This window comes from Gekko japonicus, unplaced genomic scaffold, assembly GCF_001447785.1.
Source record: "Gekko japonicus isolate JY-2015 unplaced genomic scaffold, Gekko_japonicus_V1.1 scaffold71, whole genome shotgun sequence".
In the NCBI taxonomy this organism is placed as follows: domain Eukaryota; kingdom Metazoa; phylum Chordata; class Lepidosauria; order Squamata; family Gekkonidae; genus Gekko; species Gekko japonicus.
This window is the reverse complement of record NW_015164667.1, coordinates 461,891-475,241: the sequence shown is the minus strand read 5'-3', so window position 1 is coordinate 475,241 and position 13,351 is coordinate 461,891. Positions and strand designations below refer to the sequence as shown.

Here is a 13,351-nt window from a genome sequence, read left to right as displayed (position 1 = left end):
TTGCCAATCTCCAGGTGAGGGCTGGAGATCACTCAAAATTACAACTGTTCTTTAAGTAGCAGAGATCAGTTCCTCTGCAGAAAATGGTGGACTCAGTGTCATCATACCCTGTTGAGGTCGCCACAGCAAATTGACACTGAATGTCCAAGGCCGGGGCACCCGCCCAGAGTCTCTTTCTAGAGGCCGTTGTATTTATTTCCACAACAGGCCTTTTTCTTTGTGTGTGTGTGTGTGTGTGTGTGTGTGTGTGTATATATATATATATATATTTGAAAATCATATATTATCAATTGAAATGGCATTACATAAATTATTATTGTGGAAAACAATAGTTTGAAAATCTATTATCCACTTAAAATGGTACTGGCTTGGTGGCTCACATGGACTTATGTTTACTTTTCCTGATTTTTTTGGCAGTCTTTGAGAAAAGTTGGAAAAGATTCTACAATCTTGCTGACTTGCATCACTGTGTTTCTTTCGTATCTGCCTGAGGCTGGCCAGTATTCTAGCTTTTTCCTGTATTTGAGACAAGTAAGTAACAATCTCTTCAGAATATTTTACTATTTCTGCAAAGCTGTGCCTGATTTTTTAAAAATTAAGAATATCATTAAGCAACATGTGAAATTGTAAATTATCAAATCATCTATATAATGTAACCCTATATCAGATGGAGCATCTTAAAGAATTAAATGATACTCTCTGGAATTCACTCAAATTATCAGTTATTGGTACAAATACTAAAACCTCAGATGTCACAAGAGCCAGAATGTTCAGCAAGCTTTTCTACTTTAAAACCAGCCCCCCCCTTACTGCTCCAAGCTGCTTTTGAGAATCAGACGTTCTGTATGGGGAGCTGTTGTTTATGGAGGAAAATCTATTCTTGCTGGACTTCTGTAATGTGTAAGTGCCTGCAAAAGTTCTCCAGGGTGTGATCAGAGGCATGGCTGATGCATGGCATACTATAAATTTTACATTAAAGGAGTATCAGTTTTAAACTCTTTACTCAGTTTTAAAGCTCTTTACTTTTTGGGAGCAGTGGCTTAGACGAGAGTTCTTCAGAATGACCTGAAGCCTATTTAAAGGCTGGGGTGACTATCCCTTCTCTCAGATCTAGCAGCAGAATTTCATCACCTGGCAGGTTGTTTATATGGTTATGAACATCACTTCAGCTGGAAGAAGATCAGAAAGGGGAACAGCATGCAGATGTCTGTCCCTTTCCCTTACCTGACCTGCTCTTCTCCCGTCACTATATCTCCCCCTAGCTCACATACTAAGAATTATACCATGCTGGGGACATTTCCTGTTTCTGAACTGACAATTTCTGATAGACGAAGTAAATCAGTAGAATCCTATTGAAATTCTCCTTACTCATATTTTTACATAAAGGAAGACAGTACACATAATGTTCATCCAAACACAAGAATAAGCTTGAGTGCAGCATAAATGTGATAATGTGACAAAGTATGTGGAAAGGATTATTTGATCACACCTATGGAGTCTGCTTTATTGCTGTACTATAAATCATTTTAAAACATGTTGTGAAGGTCATAGGATGAAGTCTGTACTGTAGATAATTGGGTTGAAGTAAAAGCAGAATAAAGACCAGTAAGTAATAAAGGGAAAGTAATACAGTGAGATGTAGTTCGGAGGCAGGGAAGGTACAAATCATTTCAAAGTGGTTATGTAGAAAAGCTTGTAGAAAGAAAGAAAGAAAGAAAGAAAGAAAGAAAGAAAGAAAGAAAGGTCTAAACCGCTCTCATTGGTATTTATTCACTTCCATAGTGTATATGCAGGGTTACACAGAGGAGGGCTAGCTAAGGCAATGTGTGGGGAAAATAGTACAGTAATGAAAGAATTTGGCACTATCAAATTAGAAGTAGCCTGAAGCAGTACTTTGTCCATGTAGACGTTTACTTTAATGGTGCAATGCTATGCACACTTAAAGTATGCATAGGATCTGGCTGCACAAAAAAGTATGGAAGTTACCTTTCGTTTAGGGGGAAGCTGTTACCACACCCCCACAAACACATGAACATGTGTTCAGAATGACATGGGGAATTAGCTTGCATGTTTGTGCAGGAAGTGGGAAACCGTGATCCTTTACCTGAAGAGGTGACTCTGAGTAGCAAGTTTCAGCAGAAAAAGGATACCAGAAACCTGATTTAAAGGCTTAAAAAAGGAACATGGAGTTTATTGAGGGATTTGGTACAATAGTGGTGGTGGTGAGGAACTTATCTTAAACAAATACTAGGAGATACTAAATCAAAGCACAGATAAATAGTACATTCCTTATCCAAACTGACATTATTAATAACCATTAAACAACCAGAACTGTTCCCAGTTAGGAGTGGAAACTACTATTAAGCTAAAGGTGTAGATGTGGGGAAAATGGGCAACAGGATAGAGCAGAAGTGGAATCAGTTGGAACAGAGATCCAGTATTCCAGATGTGAGGCCTAAATAGCTGAGAGGAGCAAAGTGTCAGCTCTCTGTGTGGTGCACGATGGTTTGGAAAATAAAGGGAGATAGATCAAGATGGGGAGCAATGATATACCTGTTCTAGTCTGTGTAGAAATCAGGATAGAAGGAAGGATCCAGTGTATTGGGACCCTGAGTTGCAGTCCAGTTTGTAACCAGGATCAGACTGATTTCTGGCTTTGAAGCTAGGTTGGTTATACTGTTTTGGGCCCATAGGGTAATATAGGATCTTTTCAGAACACAAAGGATTGCAACAGAGAATAAAGGAATAACTTGGGTGCTGGGCAAATTATCAGGAGAAAACTGTAGAACTGATTAAATAACTGGGGAAGGGCAGCAGGAAAGGAAGTTTTTGATTGAATTATCATTCAGAATTATTAAAATTGGAGACATGATAATAAGTTGTATATTAGCAGGAACTCTGGAATTGTGAAAAGGTTTGAACCAGAGTTTCTGGTCTATCACAGGGCACTTGAGGTCTGAATTGCGTTGATGGTCAGTGGTCACATACTGTGTAAAAGACAATACAGGGAGTGGCATCTTTGTCTTTGGATAGTTTTGGGACACTACATAATTTCCTTCTTGCAACTTCTGTTGACAGATTTACTGTGTTGCCCTTTGCATGTGACCACAACCACTGTCTTTTCTTTTGCAACTCTAAATTTTGTGGTGTTAGCCACCTGCATTTGAATTCCCACTCTTCCAAATTTGATTTTATGAAAAGTTATAAAAATTGAGCAGATCAGAAGTAGACTAACAAAATCACATTCTTACTGTAAATCAGCCAACAGCTATCTTTTTGTTTTGTCTACAGGTCATAAGATTTGAAGATGCTAGCATTGCGGCATTCATAGCAGTGGTAGGAATTCTATCTATAGTTGCTCAGGTAAGCATTTTTTTGGTATGATTTTAGAAACTGACACATTTTGGAGAGTACTTCTGATAGAAGAGAAATATTGCTAATCAGGTGGTCATAATTTGAGTATACAGAAAACAAATATTCGGGTGCTGTTTTTAATTCATCTTTTGGGATTAAGGGATCTGCAAATTCATTCCTGTGATTCTTGTAGACCTGTTCCCGAAGAACAGTCCACTTTTATTATGGCTGTTAAGAACTGCCAAATGTTGGCTAACAGTGAGACATTTCAGCATTTTTGTTGATTAATTTGAGAATGTGTCTGCAATAACACTGAACTTGCGCTCTGTTTATGCATTGCTGCAAACATAGAATGCCTGCTTTCTGGCCTGTGGGGAAATGTAAGAACACTGTTGAATAATCTTGTTAAGCATTCAGGCAAGGTAAAGAACCTGATATTTAACTTCTTAGTTCATAATATACAGTGACTCGTGACATGATGTATATGATTTGTTGCCTGTGTTTAATTCTACTTTCCTTAAAGTTAAGACATTTTTGTTTATATGGTTTTTTTCTGCCTAATTTACAATGTTAGAATTGTTTTTAGTTTCTATCCCAGTTTAAAATTTAGAAGAAGTTAATTATAGTCTGTGGTTAGAATGGTGTGCTTTGTATCCTGTAAAAGTCTGGATTAGCAGAAATATAAAAAGTGGTTGGGGGAGGTGCTTTCAAGTCTGAGACCTTATTTAATCCATGCAAGTACAATATAAGCACAGCCTTTCTTGTGAGAGTCTGACTAGACTTTGCTTGATATAGAATGTGGGCTTTGTTTTTTTGCCAAATGTCTGTCTGGGGTAACAGAGTTCTTTTCCGTCTGACTGAGAGCTGCCCACAAGAATTGGTGTCTGCTATCTTGAGAGGAACCTGAAGAATTTGTTTCTCAGTGTACTGCAAAGTTAACATGAGGGATTTGTAATTTGGAGCTGCAGGGAATGAGAGGAAGTAGGCAGTCATAAAAATAGGCTGTTAAATGAGACCAGGGACATGGGGAGTGCTGGAGGTGAAGGATTTGTATGAAGTATTGTTAATCGCTTCTCTAATTAAATGTTGGGGGACCTAGTTCAATGATTGAGGACTCAAATATTTTGAGTGGAAAGTCCCCAATTAAAGTTGTACCTCAACCATCGAATCATTGGGTGTAGTTAGCAAGGCTACTATTTCTCCCTCTTGATAAAACTCGTCAACCTGTGGGGCAGTTGTACAAGGTTTACTGAGGTGTAAAACATATGAAGCATGTAAGAAAAAGTGCTTTACAAATGCTAAGTGATTAAAATTGAAAAAAGTCTGACCTATATATACTGCTAAAAAGTACTTCAATTTTTGTTCTTTTAGCAGTATATATAGGTCAGACTTTTTTCATCATTAAACACGTCTGCATGAATTTTGACATTACACTGGTACCCTTTTTAGCATTATATAGCCGTAGTTACTAAAACTTTAAAGATTAATATTTTTCAACAGAATGTTATTTCTTGTTTTTGTAGACTGTCTTTCTTAGTATCCTAATGAGGTCCATAGGGAATAAAAACACAGTACTACTTGGCCTTGGTTTCCAGATGTTCCAGCTGGCCTGGTATGGTTTTGGTTCTCAGCCTTGGTAAGTGCTGCTTTTAGAACAGGCATACCCTGGGTACCTTTAAAATACTCCTGTAAACCTATTAGGTTGACTAATAGATGTGGAATGGAAAATATTCCAGTAGCTTTATTTTTCTATTGAAATTGTTCCATTTCTAAAGATTCATTGTTTCATAAAATTAATAACAGTGAATAGAAGCCACTGCTAATGCAATATTAGGCAAGCATGGTAATTTCAAGATTTTAATGAATGTTTTTCAGGTGATTAGACCTAGGAATTGACAGGACAAGTATGTTTTGCTGATTTACAAGCATGGGGAGGAAGACAACACCATAAGTGCATACAACAATACCAATAAAAATCAGTTTAAGAGTTCACCTGGTGGTGCTGCGGGTCAAATAAAAAAGAAAGCTAAAATTCCTATATTTTTATCTTATATTTTTATTTTGTAATCACTGATCTGATAAGTGACACCACAAAGAGTGACAGTGAATTTGAGGCACCGTAGTATCCTCCATGGAAGCAAGTGGCATTTTGCTGAAATAATTAAGTGGACAACTTTGTCCGTGGTGTAACATGCCCAGGTCTTCGAGGTGCTAAAATTAGTGTGACAGCACTTTTCAGTAAGGGAAGTATTTGCTGTATTGTCTTTATTCTTACATGTAATATTACAGTAAGAATAATTCCCACATATGAAGTACTTGATATATTGTCTTTAAATTTTTATGGGTAGTTTTCCAGTAAAATAATTTCCACAAAGCTTTTAAATTCATTTGTGGCTAACATTTAAACGACAATTTATGTTTTTCCTAACCAGATATTTCAGTTCAATTATTTATTGCTATTGGGACATAAAATTAACATGAGGTACTTTGGAAATTAAATCAGTAAAACAAAATTTCAACATCAAGATGAACATGCTTAATCAGCTTGTAGTCTGTGAAGAGCACTGGTTAATTTTCCATTCTAATTTTTACAAAAAAACCTGTCTCTGTTTTATAAACAAATTGGGATTTGTTCCTCTATCTGATAGACTAACTAGGGTTTGTAACATGAACCACTGTTTAAACAAGCTAGTTTATTGTAATGATGGAACCCAGCCACAGGTTTATTTCTAACTCTCTGCTGTAAACTGTAAAATGGTCTTAAGTCAGAATTGCCATGGCATTTAAAAGTTTCTTTAAAAACCCTCTAGAGATGGCAGAAAGCACAAAATTAGCAAAACTCGAAGGTGGTTTTTTAAAGGGGAAAAGATGTTTTACTGCATACCTTTGGATGATGTGGATAGCAGTGTTCCTCAAAAACTAAAATGGTTGCAAAAGAGCAAGGTGCCCCCCCCCCAATACATTTTCCAGTCAAGGAAGCAAGGAGAAGTAGTGAGTCCTAAATGCCAAAGAAAATTTTATTTTCAGTCCTCTGTATTCTCTGGCATGTATACTGTACCCAATCATAAATGGCAGAAAGTGCTTTTGAGCAGATAAGATGAAATGAGAGCTGGAGGATCTGGCTTGTGCTATTGAGATGTACCTTCTCCACCCTATTTTGTAGTGGCATTACATTGTGCGTTGTTTTCAGGATGATGTGGGCAGCAGGAGCTGTAGCTGCTATGTCAAGTATTACATTCCCAGCAGTCAGTGCTTTGGTGTCTCGAAATGCAGACTCAGATCAACAAGGTGAATACAATAACATGTCGATTTTCCTCAGGATACTTCTTGTATAGAGCTATATTTTTTCCAAATCAAGTTCCCTGTGTGTTAGAGAATACATCTGAGGTATTGGAAGAAACCCTTGAAACATTTATGTAGTCCCATGTGAACATAAAGGAAGTCAGTTATGCATATAGCAGTTCTTTAGTCATACCCTCAGAACAGTGTGGAGTGAATAATCAGTAAAATTGATCATTATGAAACAGATGGCTATAGGAGGGCTATGAGAGTAATTAACTTTTGAAAACAAATAGGTGAAATCTTGTCAGGCTTAATATTTATAGTCAGATTTTTGACAAAAGATTTCCTGGGTTGGGACTGGGTTGATCTCCAGGTACAGTTGCAAGCAGTAAATGAGCATGTAAGAGGAAGGTACACTAGGGGTCATGGAGAGCCACATTCACAATTACCATCAACCAGAAGAGCCATGTGACTCCTGTATGCCCTGTTGGCCACTCCACCAAATACACACATACAATAATATTGTATTTATTAGTATTAGTATTAAATATACCTCTGTTTGTAAAATTGTCTCTCCCCTCTACTGTGGTGCCTCGGATATCTGGAGGGGGAGGTCTTCTGTCTCCACCTTCCTCTCCTCAGCAAGAGACACAGTGGTTCAGGCCAGAGAGGGCCTGCAGGAGAAAGTGGCTGTGGAGAATGGGGAATTAAAACACTATCACCCCACTGTGGCCAGCTTGCTGTTTTCCCGGTTGGTTGTCGTGGTGGTGGTGGTGGTTTTGCTCTCTTCTTTGCTGCCAGTTTGCTTTCCTCCTGGCAGTTGCCTGAGCTCTGGGATTAGAGTGCAGATGCTGGGGGGGGCGGGTCACTGAAGACAGTTGCCCTTTACATTCAACCATGTCACAAGGCAGGGAGCTTAGGGATCTTTATGGCTTATTCTCCAGTCCTTCCAGTGATGGCTGTTTCAAGGTATGAACCACCTGATAATCGCAAGCCCTAACAGGCAGTGTTGTTAACCCACTTGGAACATGGGACAGCTGTCATATTGGGGAATGGTACTCAGAAGAGCCACAGATGGCATGTCAAAGAGCCAACCCTGGCCTTTCTTGTATCACTAGCATGTAGAGTTTAATAAGTATCCTCCTGTAAGGTAAGTATAGTTTTTATAGAATCACTTAGGATGAGAGTGTTGTTTTTGACAGAAAGTTATTCCGTTTTTTTGTGTAGTGGTTAAGTGCACAGACTCTAATCTGGGAGAACCGGGTTTGATTCCCCACGCCTCCACTTGCAGCTGCTGGATGACCTTGGGCAAGCTATAGTTCTGTCAGAGGTGTTCTTGAAAAAGAGCAGTTCTTGAAAGAGCTCTCTCAGCCCCACCTACCTCACAGGGTGTCTGTTGTGGGGAGGGAAAGGGAAAGGAGTTTGTAAGCCGCCCTGAGACTCCGAGTGAAGGGCAGGGTATAAATCCAATCTGTTCTTCTTCTTCTTAAAAGTTGAGTGTAAAAGTGTGCAAGTTTAAAATAGGAACCCTTCCCCCAGTTTTTCTTTTGTAATTCTTAAGCAGCCTTGGAAGGCACTTTGGGTAGATAAAAAATGAAAGTTACACCACCTAGTGGTGAAGTAATGTCTGGTAGAATATTGCACTATTCTGTGGATTGGAACTGACTATCCTGTTCTTGCACTGACTCAATTTTTTAGGAGTTGAGGCTGTATTTAAATGAGATGAAACAATTAGAGTAGGCAGAGTGTGGCATTAGTCCATAATATCCATTTGCTACTTCACAGGTAAAAATTCTACAAAGTTTTCTTTAGTTTAGCAAGTAGTAGTGAAACAGGAGTGAGATTTGCCATCATTTAAGCTCCATGTTGGTGATTTGATTGAATCAGTTCTGATATCCCATGCATCTGGTTTAGAAAGTATGCTATTCTATCAGTTATGATTTTGCAGTCCTGCTATCATTTAAAAGTCATTTGTGTTTGTAGTAAGGTCAACATGACAATTGTCTGATAGCCCAAAAGTCATTAAATTGCAGGTCTTAAGTTGTCATGAATCAAGTTAGTAGCAAGTATTTCTTTCCCTTCACAGTTAACTTATTGTTTGTGCAGGTGTTGTCCAGGGGATAATAACAGGAATCAGAGGCCTGTGTAACGGTCTTGGTCCGGCTCTCTATGGCTTTATATTTTACTTGTTCCATGTGGAACTTAATGACTTGGCACCTGTCCCGAATTCTGATAAAATAGCATTGCAAGATCCAAGTGATGAGGTAAAGCATTGATCTTTTTTTACTGGCATGTTGCGTTTTGGTAATTTACCTTGCTCTGTTCCTTGCTCTATGATCATTTTTGCCTGTTCTCCCCCCGCCCCTTCCCCAGCAAACATCTGACCCACCTTCATGTTGTTTTTGGGATCCGCAAAAGCAATGTTTGAAAGGAGGAAGCAGAGTATAAAGGACTGTCAGTCTCCATACTCCTAAGGGTTGAGGCAGCATCTCTGTTACAGTCTTGTGCTGCAAGACTTCTTTGCAGGATTTAGGACATCTGTTATATAAGATGTTTTGAAAACTGGATGTTAAAATCGAGCAACGTTGCCAGTCTTGCACACTTAAATTCTGGTTATAAGTGCTGGGTTTCTATATCTGTATTTGAGAACCCTTTTCTAAAGTTTGAGGAATATTTTCCACATTCCAAAAGTACGTTGTCTTCTAAGATGGCATTTAAGAGCCTGTGATAAAAGGGTTCTTGAGATGGTCCCTGTTTCTTTAAGAGCTCTGGGGCTGTAAGCTTTTGAAAAGTGCAGTATTGAGACTAAATGTTTACATAGCTATTTGTGTTCATCATAGATTGGTGATTCATTGTCCTTCTTTGTCACCTCAGTGCATTTATTTTTATGTAGCCTCCTTGGCCAATATACTAGGAGTGTTTTATAATGGGTCTGTCAATCTCCACACCATTATGATTGAGTCAGCATTTCTGTTACACACTTGTATTGTAATAATTTACATTTTGAGGCAAATGTTCCTGCTGAAGCCTGCATTAAGGCTCTCTTGGGCAGAGCATTTTACAAGTATCTGCAGTTTCACAGGCTGTGCTCATCAGGATTGACGTTTAGTTATTCAGATCATCTTGAATGACCCTGCTTTCCACAATATTTTGGGGGTTTTGGTTTGCTGTCATAGTCTGTAACTTACATTTCTTTCTTAAACAATTCTTGATGAAATCATTAAAAGCTGTATATGTTGAGTTAGTCAGTATCAGCTATTAACATCTGTATCATGTGGAGCACTTCATTCTTCACTGGAGGCTGTCTGTTGTAGCTTTCGATAGTAAAGAAGGGGATTGTCACCACTCACCATCTTCACCTGTGCTCATTTCCAAAGTGACTGTGTGCAGTGGGGAAATAATTCTTGTCTTATTTCACTCCTCCTTTTCAAGCTCCCCTGCACATGCTGTTTTCCAACCCCCTATCTCCTATGAAGGCCCCAGATATTGCAGACACACAATAGCATCTAACAGGGCTAGCGTCTATCATCATCCCAGTAGTTCATGCATGGTGGTCCCATTCTGCTGAATTTGACAGATATGGTAGATTATGGTGGCTGCCCTGGTAACCACGTGCTGTTGTTCAGAGGCTTCTTCTAGTTCCTCTCAAGTAACTCCAGGGTGGGCAGTCTTGCCCAATTTTGCCATTTTTTCAAGCAGGATGTTTGCAGTCCCTGTTTCAGCTCAAGGTGGAAGATGGGCAGGAGCTTGTCTCTATTTTTGGAGGCAGCAAGATTTCACTGCTTCTAAAGTTTAGTCTAACATTTCATACACATATGCATCGTAGACAGAACAGAATGAAGACCAAAAAATTGATTGGCAACTTAAAGCCAGCCAAAATTGGCATATTTATGTTTGTGAAGTAAATAATTCTACTGGAAACTTCATGTGAATACAGGCCTGAATCATTAAGGGTAGTTTTTTTGCAGTCTCGTTGTCTGTATTTTATTATTCATAAAAAGTGTATATATGGTGTAAGAGCTTATTCTGTTTTTCCTCTATAGAGTGCAATCATACCCGGACCACCTTTTCTGTTTGGAGCATGTGCAGTCCTTCTTGCTTTCCTGGTTGCCTTATTCATCCCTGAGCCCAGTAAAGTCAGCAGTACCAGAAAGCACAGCAACAGCATCAGCAGTATCCAGAGCAACAACCCAGATCGAGGCAGTGATGAGGACATTGAGCCACTGCTGCAAGACAGCAGTGTATGAGAGCTAGATTTTCCTAATTTAATAGACTGCAAGCAAGCAAAATCCAAAATCCATGCACTGAGGTCCAAAATTGGATCAGGACTTAACTGGAGTGAGCTTTTGATCCGTTGGAAACTTTGCACATTTCACCCACCTACAAAGGTATAATGTCTAGTTGGGGCTGGATGTCAACCACTTCCTGTGTTTTTGTATAACAGTTCATGGTAATTATTTTTATGTATACGATGCGCAAAGCCATCAAGCCCACAATTAAACTGAAAATGTAGAATGCCGTTCTTGGAAAATATAATTTTCAGACAGAATTGAACACCCAGATTCACTGTGAGCGAAACACAGCCCCTGCCAAAGTAATGTTTTCCATTATGCCCGTTTTTCCTGCCTTCTGCATACTCCCTTATAATCCTCTTGGGTTTAGGAAAGAATGTTCTATATGACTAACAATTGAAGTATTACTGATGGATAAAGGTCATAATAAAATCCCTGAATCAATATTCTTACTAATACGCTGTCTGATACCGAATATTGCATTATGACTTTTAGATGAAGTTTTCCAGAAGAAATTGAGCCACTGCTTAGAAATTGACACCCTCACTCCTAAGGAATCTAACTTAGAGGCATGTGTATAATGGTTTCATATGGAACCTGTCTAAAGGGCTTAGAAGATTTTCTGCTGATGGAAGGTGCTACAGATGCTGACTGATTTGCCAGTGTGGCCAGTTCAAAGATAGGGACTAATCAGTTGGATGCTGAGGCAATTTACATTTGTGCATTTATTGCATCATTTGTCACTGTCTGCCGAATGAAGCACTCCTCCCCCATTTATTTCACTCCTGCCTTAACTGCTGTTTAGCGTGCATTTGTTATCCATTATCTATTAGCCTTCATATCAGTACCCCTGAAGAAACTCATGGAATTACAATTATGAAACTACTTCCAGAAGAGGCTTTAAAAGACAGTTTAATTTCTACAAAGTATCATGGTATAATTTTTAGAGGCATTTTATGAAATTGCACAGATTTCTATGTATTTTGCGGCAGTGAAAATGGACCATTACACAACTCTTAATAAAGTACTCTTATGAATGTTTTATATGTATTGAATATATGTAGATATTTGTAAGAAGTTTTACTTTTTTCCAGATGAGGTACTGTGTAAATCTTGTATTTATAAATGTAATGAGGGTGTTGACAGATATACAGCTTTTATAAAGGATTATGTATTGACTGAACAAAATTTAAATATATATAATATATATATATTTTGAAACTTGTTCCGCCTTAAGCAAGGATAACAAACCTTTTGTACTATGCAGTTTGGTTTTTAAGTTAATAAGCTTCCTAATGCATAATAAATTTGCAACCTATATTATACAGGTTTCATGTGTGGCATTAATGTTTTATTCTGTGCACTTTTATTCTTTCCCCCCAATACTTGAATTGTGCTTACATTATTTGTAGGATCTGAGCTCTTGATCAGTTGGTTAAGTGCCCCCAACTCATGGTTTGCTAACTTGACAAGACTGGTATGAATATAGATGACTATTCATATTCTGGTTTGCTGGCAACAGTTGATTTTTTTCAGCAAGGGTAAAATTTGTTTCAGTACAGCAAGTAAATTTGGGGAGGGTGGTCTCAGAATTATCAGTATGCTTGCCTAATACAAAAGTAAGACTACAGGTCTCTCCCAGCAGAACTAAGGTAAGAACAAAAATACCGCCTGGAATATTCATTATTTTCTTGACTCTTGTAACAAACTTAAAAGGAGCAGGACTTTTTCAGCTGTTCTACCCTATTCTGCTATTCTGGTTAAAAGTTACAGAGGGGTGGACATGTTAGTTTGTTGCAGCAAAATTAAACAGAAATTCAGGGGCACCAGGCTGATAGTTATTCCAGCATAAGCTTTCATGAGACAGACTCTGCATCAGATGCATGGCATCAGATCTGTAACAGTTATTTAAAATTGGTGACAAGCAGCAGATTGATTTATTTTATTTATTCATTTTATTTATTGTTAAATTTATACCCCACTCTCCCCAGATGGGCTCAGGGCAGCTAACAGATGGGCACATATGTCAAAATTCCACAGGTAAAAACAGGATAAAACAAGCATTAAAACGATCATTCATATAAAAAATACAAGTGCTCTAGATGTCACAAATAACAGATGGGGTCACACATAACAAAGTGGTCCCAGAGCGACACGATAGACTCCGGGTAGTACAACGATCCGTCCTTCCTCCCAGGGCTATCTCGTTCCCCGATGACACCCATTCCATTTAGTGGTGGTGGTATAGTGATGGTGGCGGCTCCTACTCAAAAGCCTGATGGAAGAGCTTTGTCTTACAGGCCCTGCGAAATTGCGCCAAGTCCCGCAGGGTCCGGATCTCCTCCGGGAGCTCGTTCCACCAGGTAGATCGGAAGTTATGGGAAGATATTTCAGACTGCACCTTCCGTGGTTCTTTATACAGG

The 13,351-nt window shown here is 38.7% G+C and overlaps 1 protein-coding gene across 1 annotated transcript in view; it reads left to right on the top strand.

Moving 5' to 3' along the window:
* Window positions 1-11,930, top strand: part of LOC107108629 (hippocampus abundant transcript-like protein 1) — a 56,347-nt gene extending 44,417 nt beyond the window's left edge. The window contains exons 7-12 of the mRNA XM_015409099.1: window positions 418-531; window positions 3,292-3,363; window positions 4,878-4,990; window positions 6,545-6,642; window positions 8,743-8,900; window positions 10,680-11,930. Of these exons, the coding sequence (XP_015264585.1) occupies window positions 418-531; window positions 3,292-3,363; window positions 4,878-4,990; window positions 6,545-6,642; window positions 8,743-8,900; window positions 10,680-10,883 (759 nt within the window). The 3' untranslated portion in view covers window positions 10,884-11,930. The remainder of the gene's footprint in view (window positions 1-417; window positions 532-3,291; window positions 3,364-4,877; window positions 4,991-6,544; window positions 6,643-8,742; window positions 8,901-10,679) is intronic.
* Window positions 11,931-13,351: the final 1,421 nt, after the last annotated feature.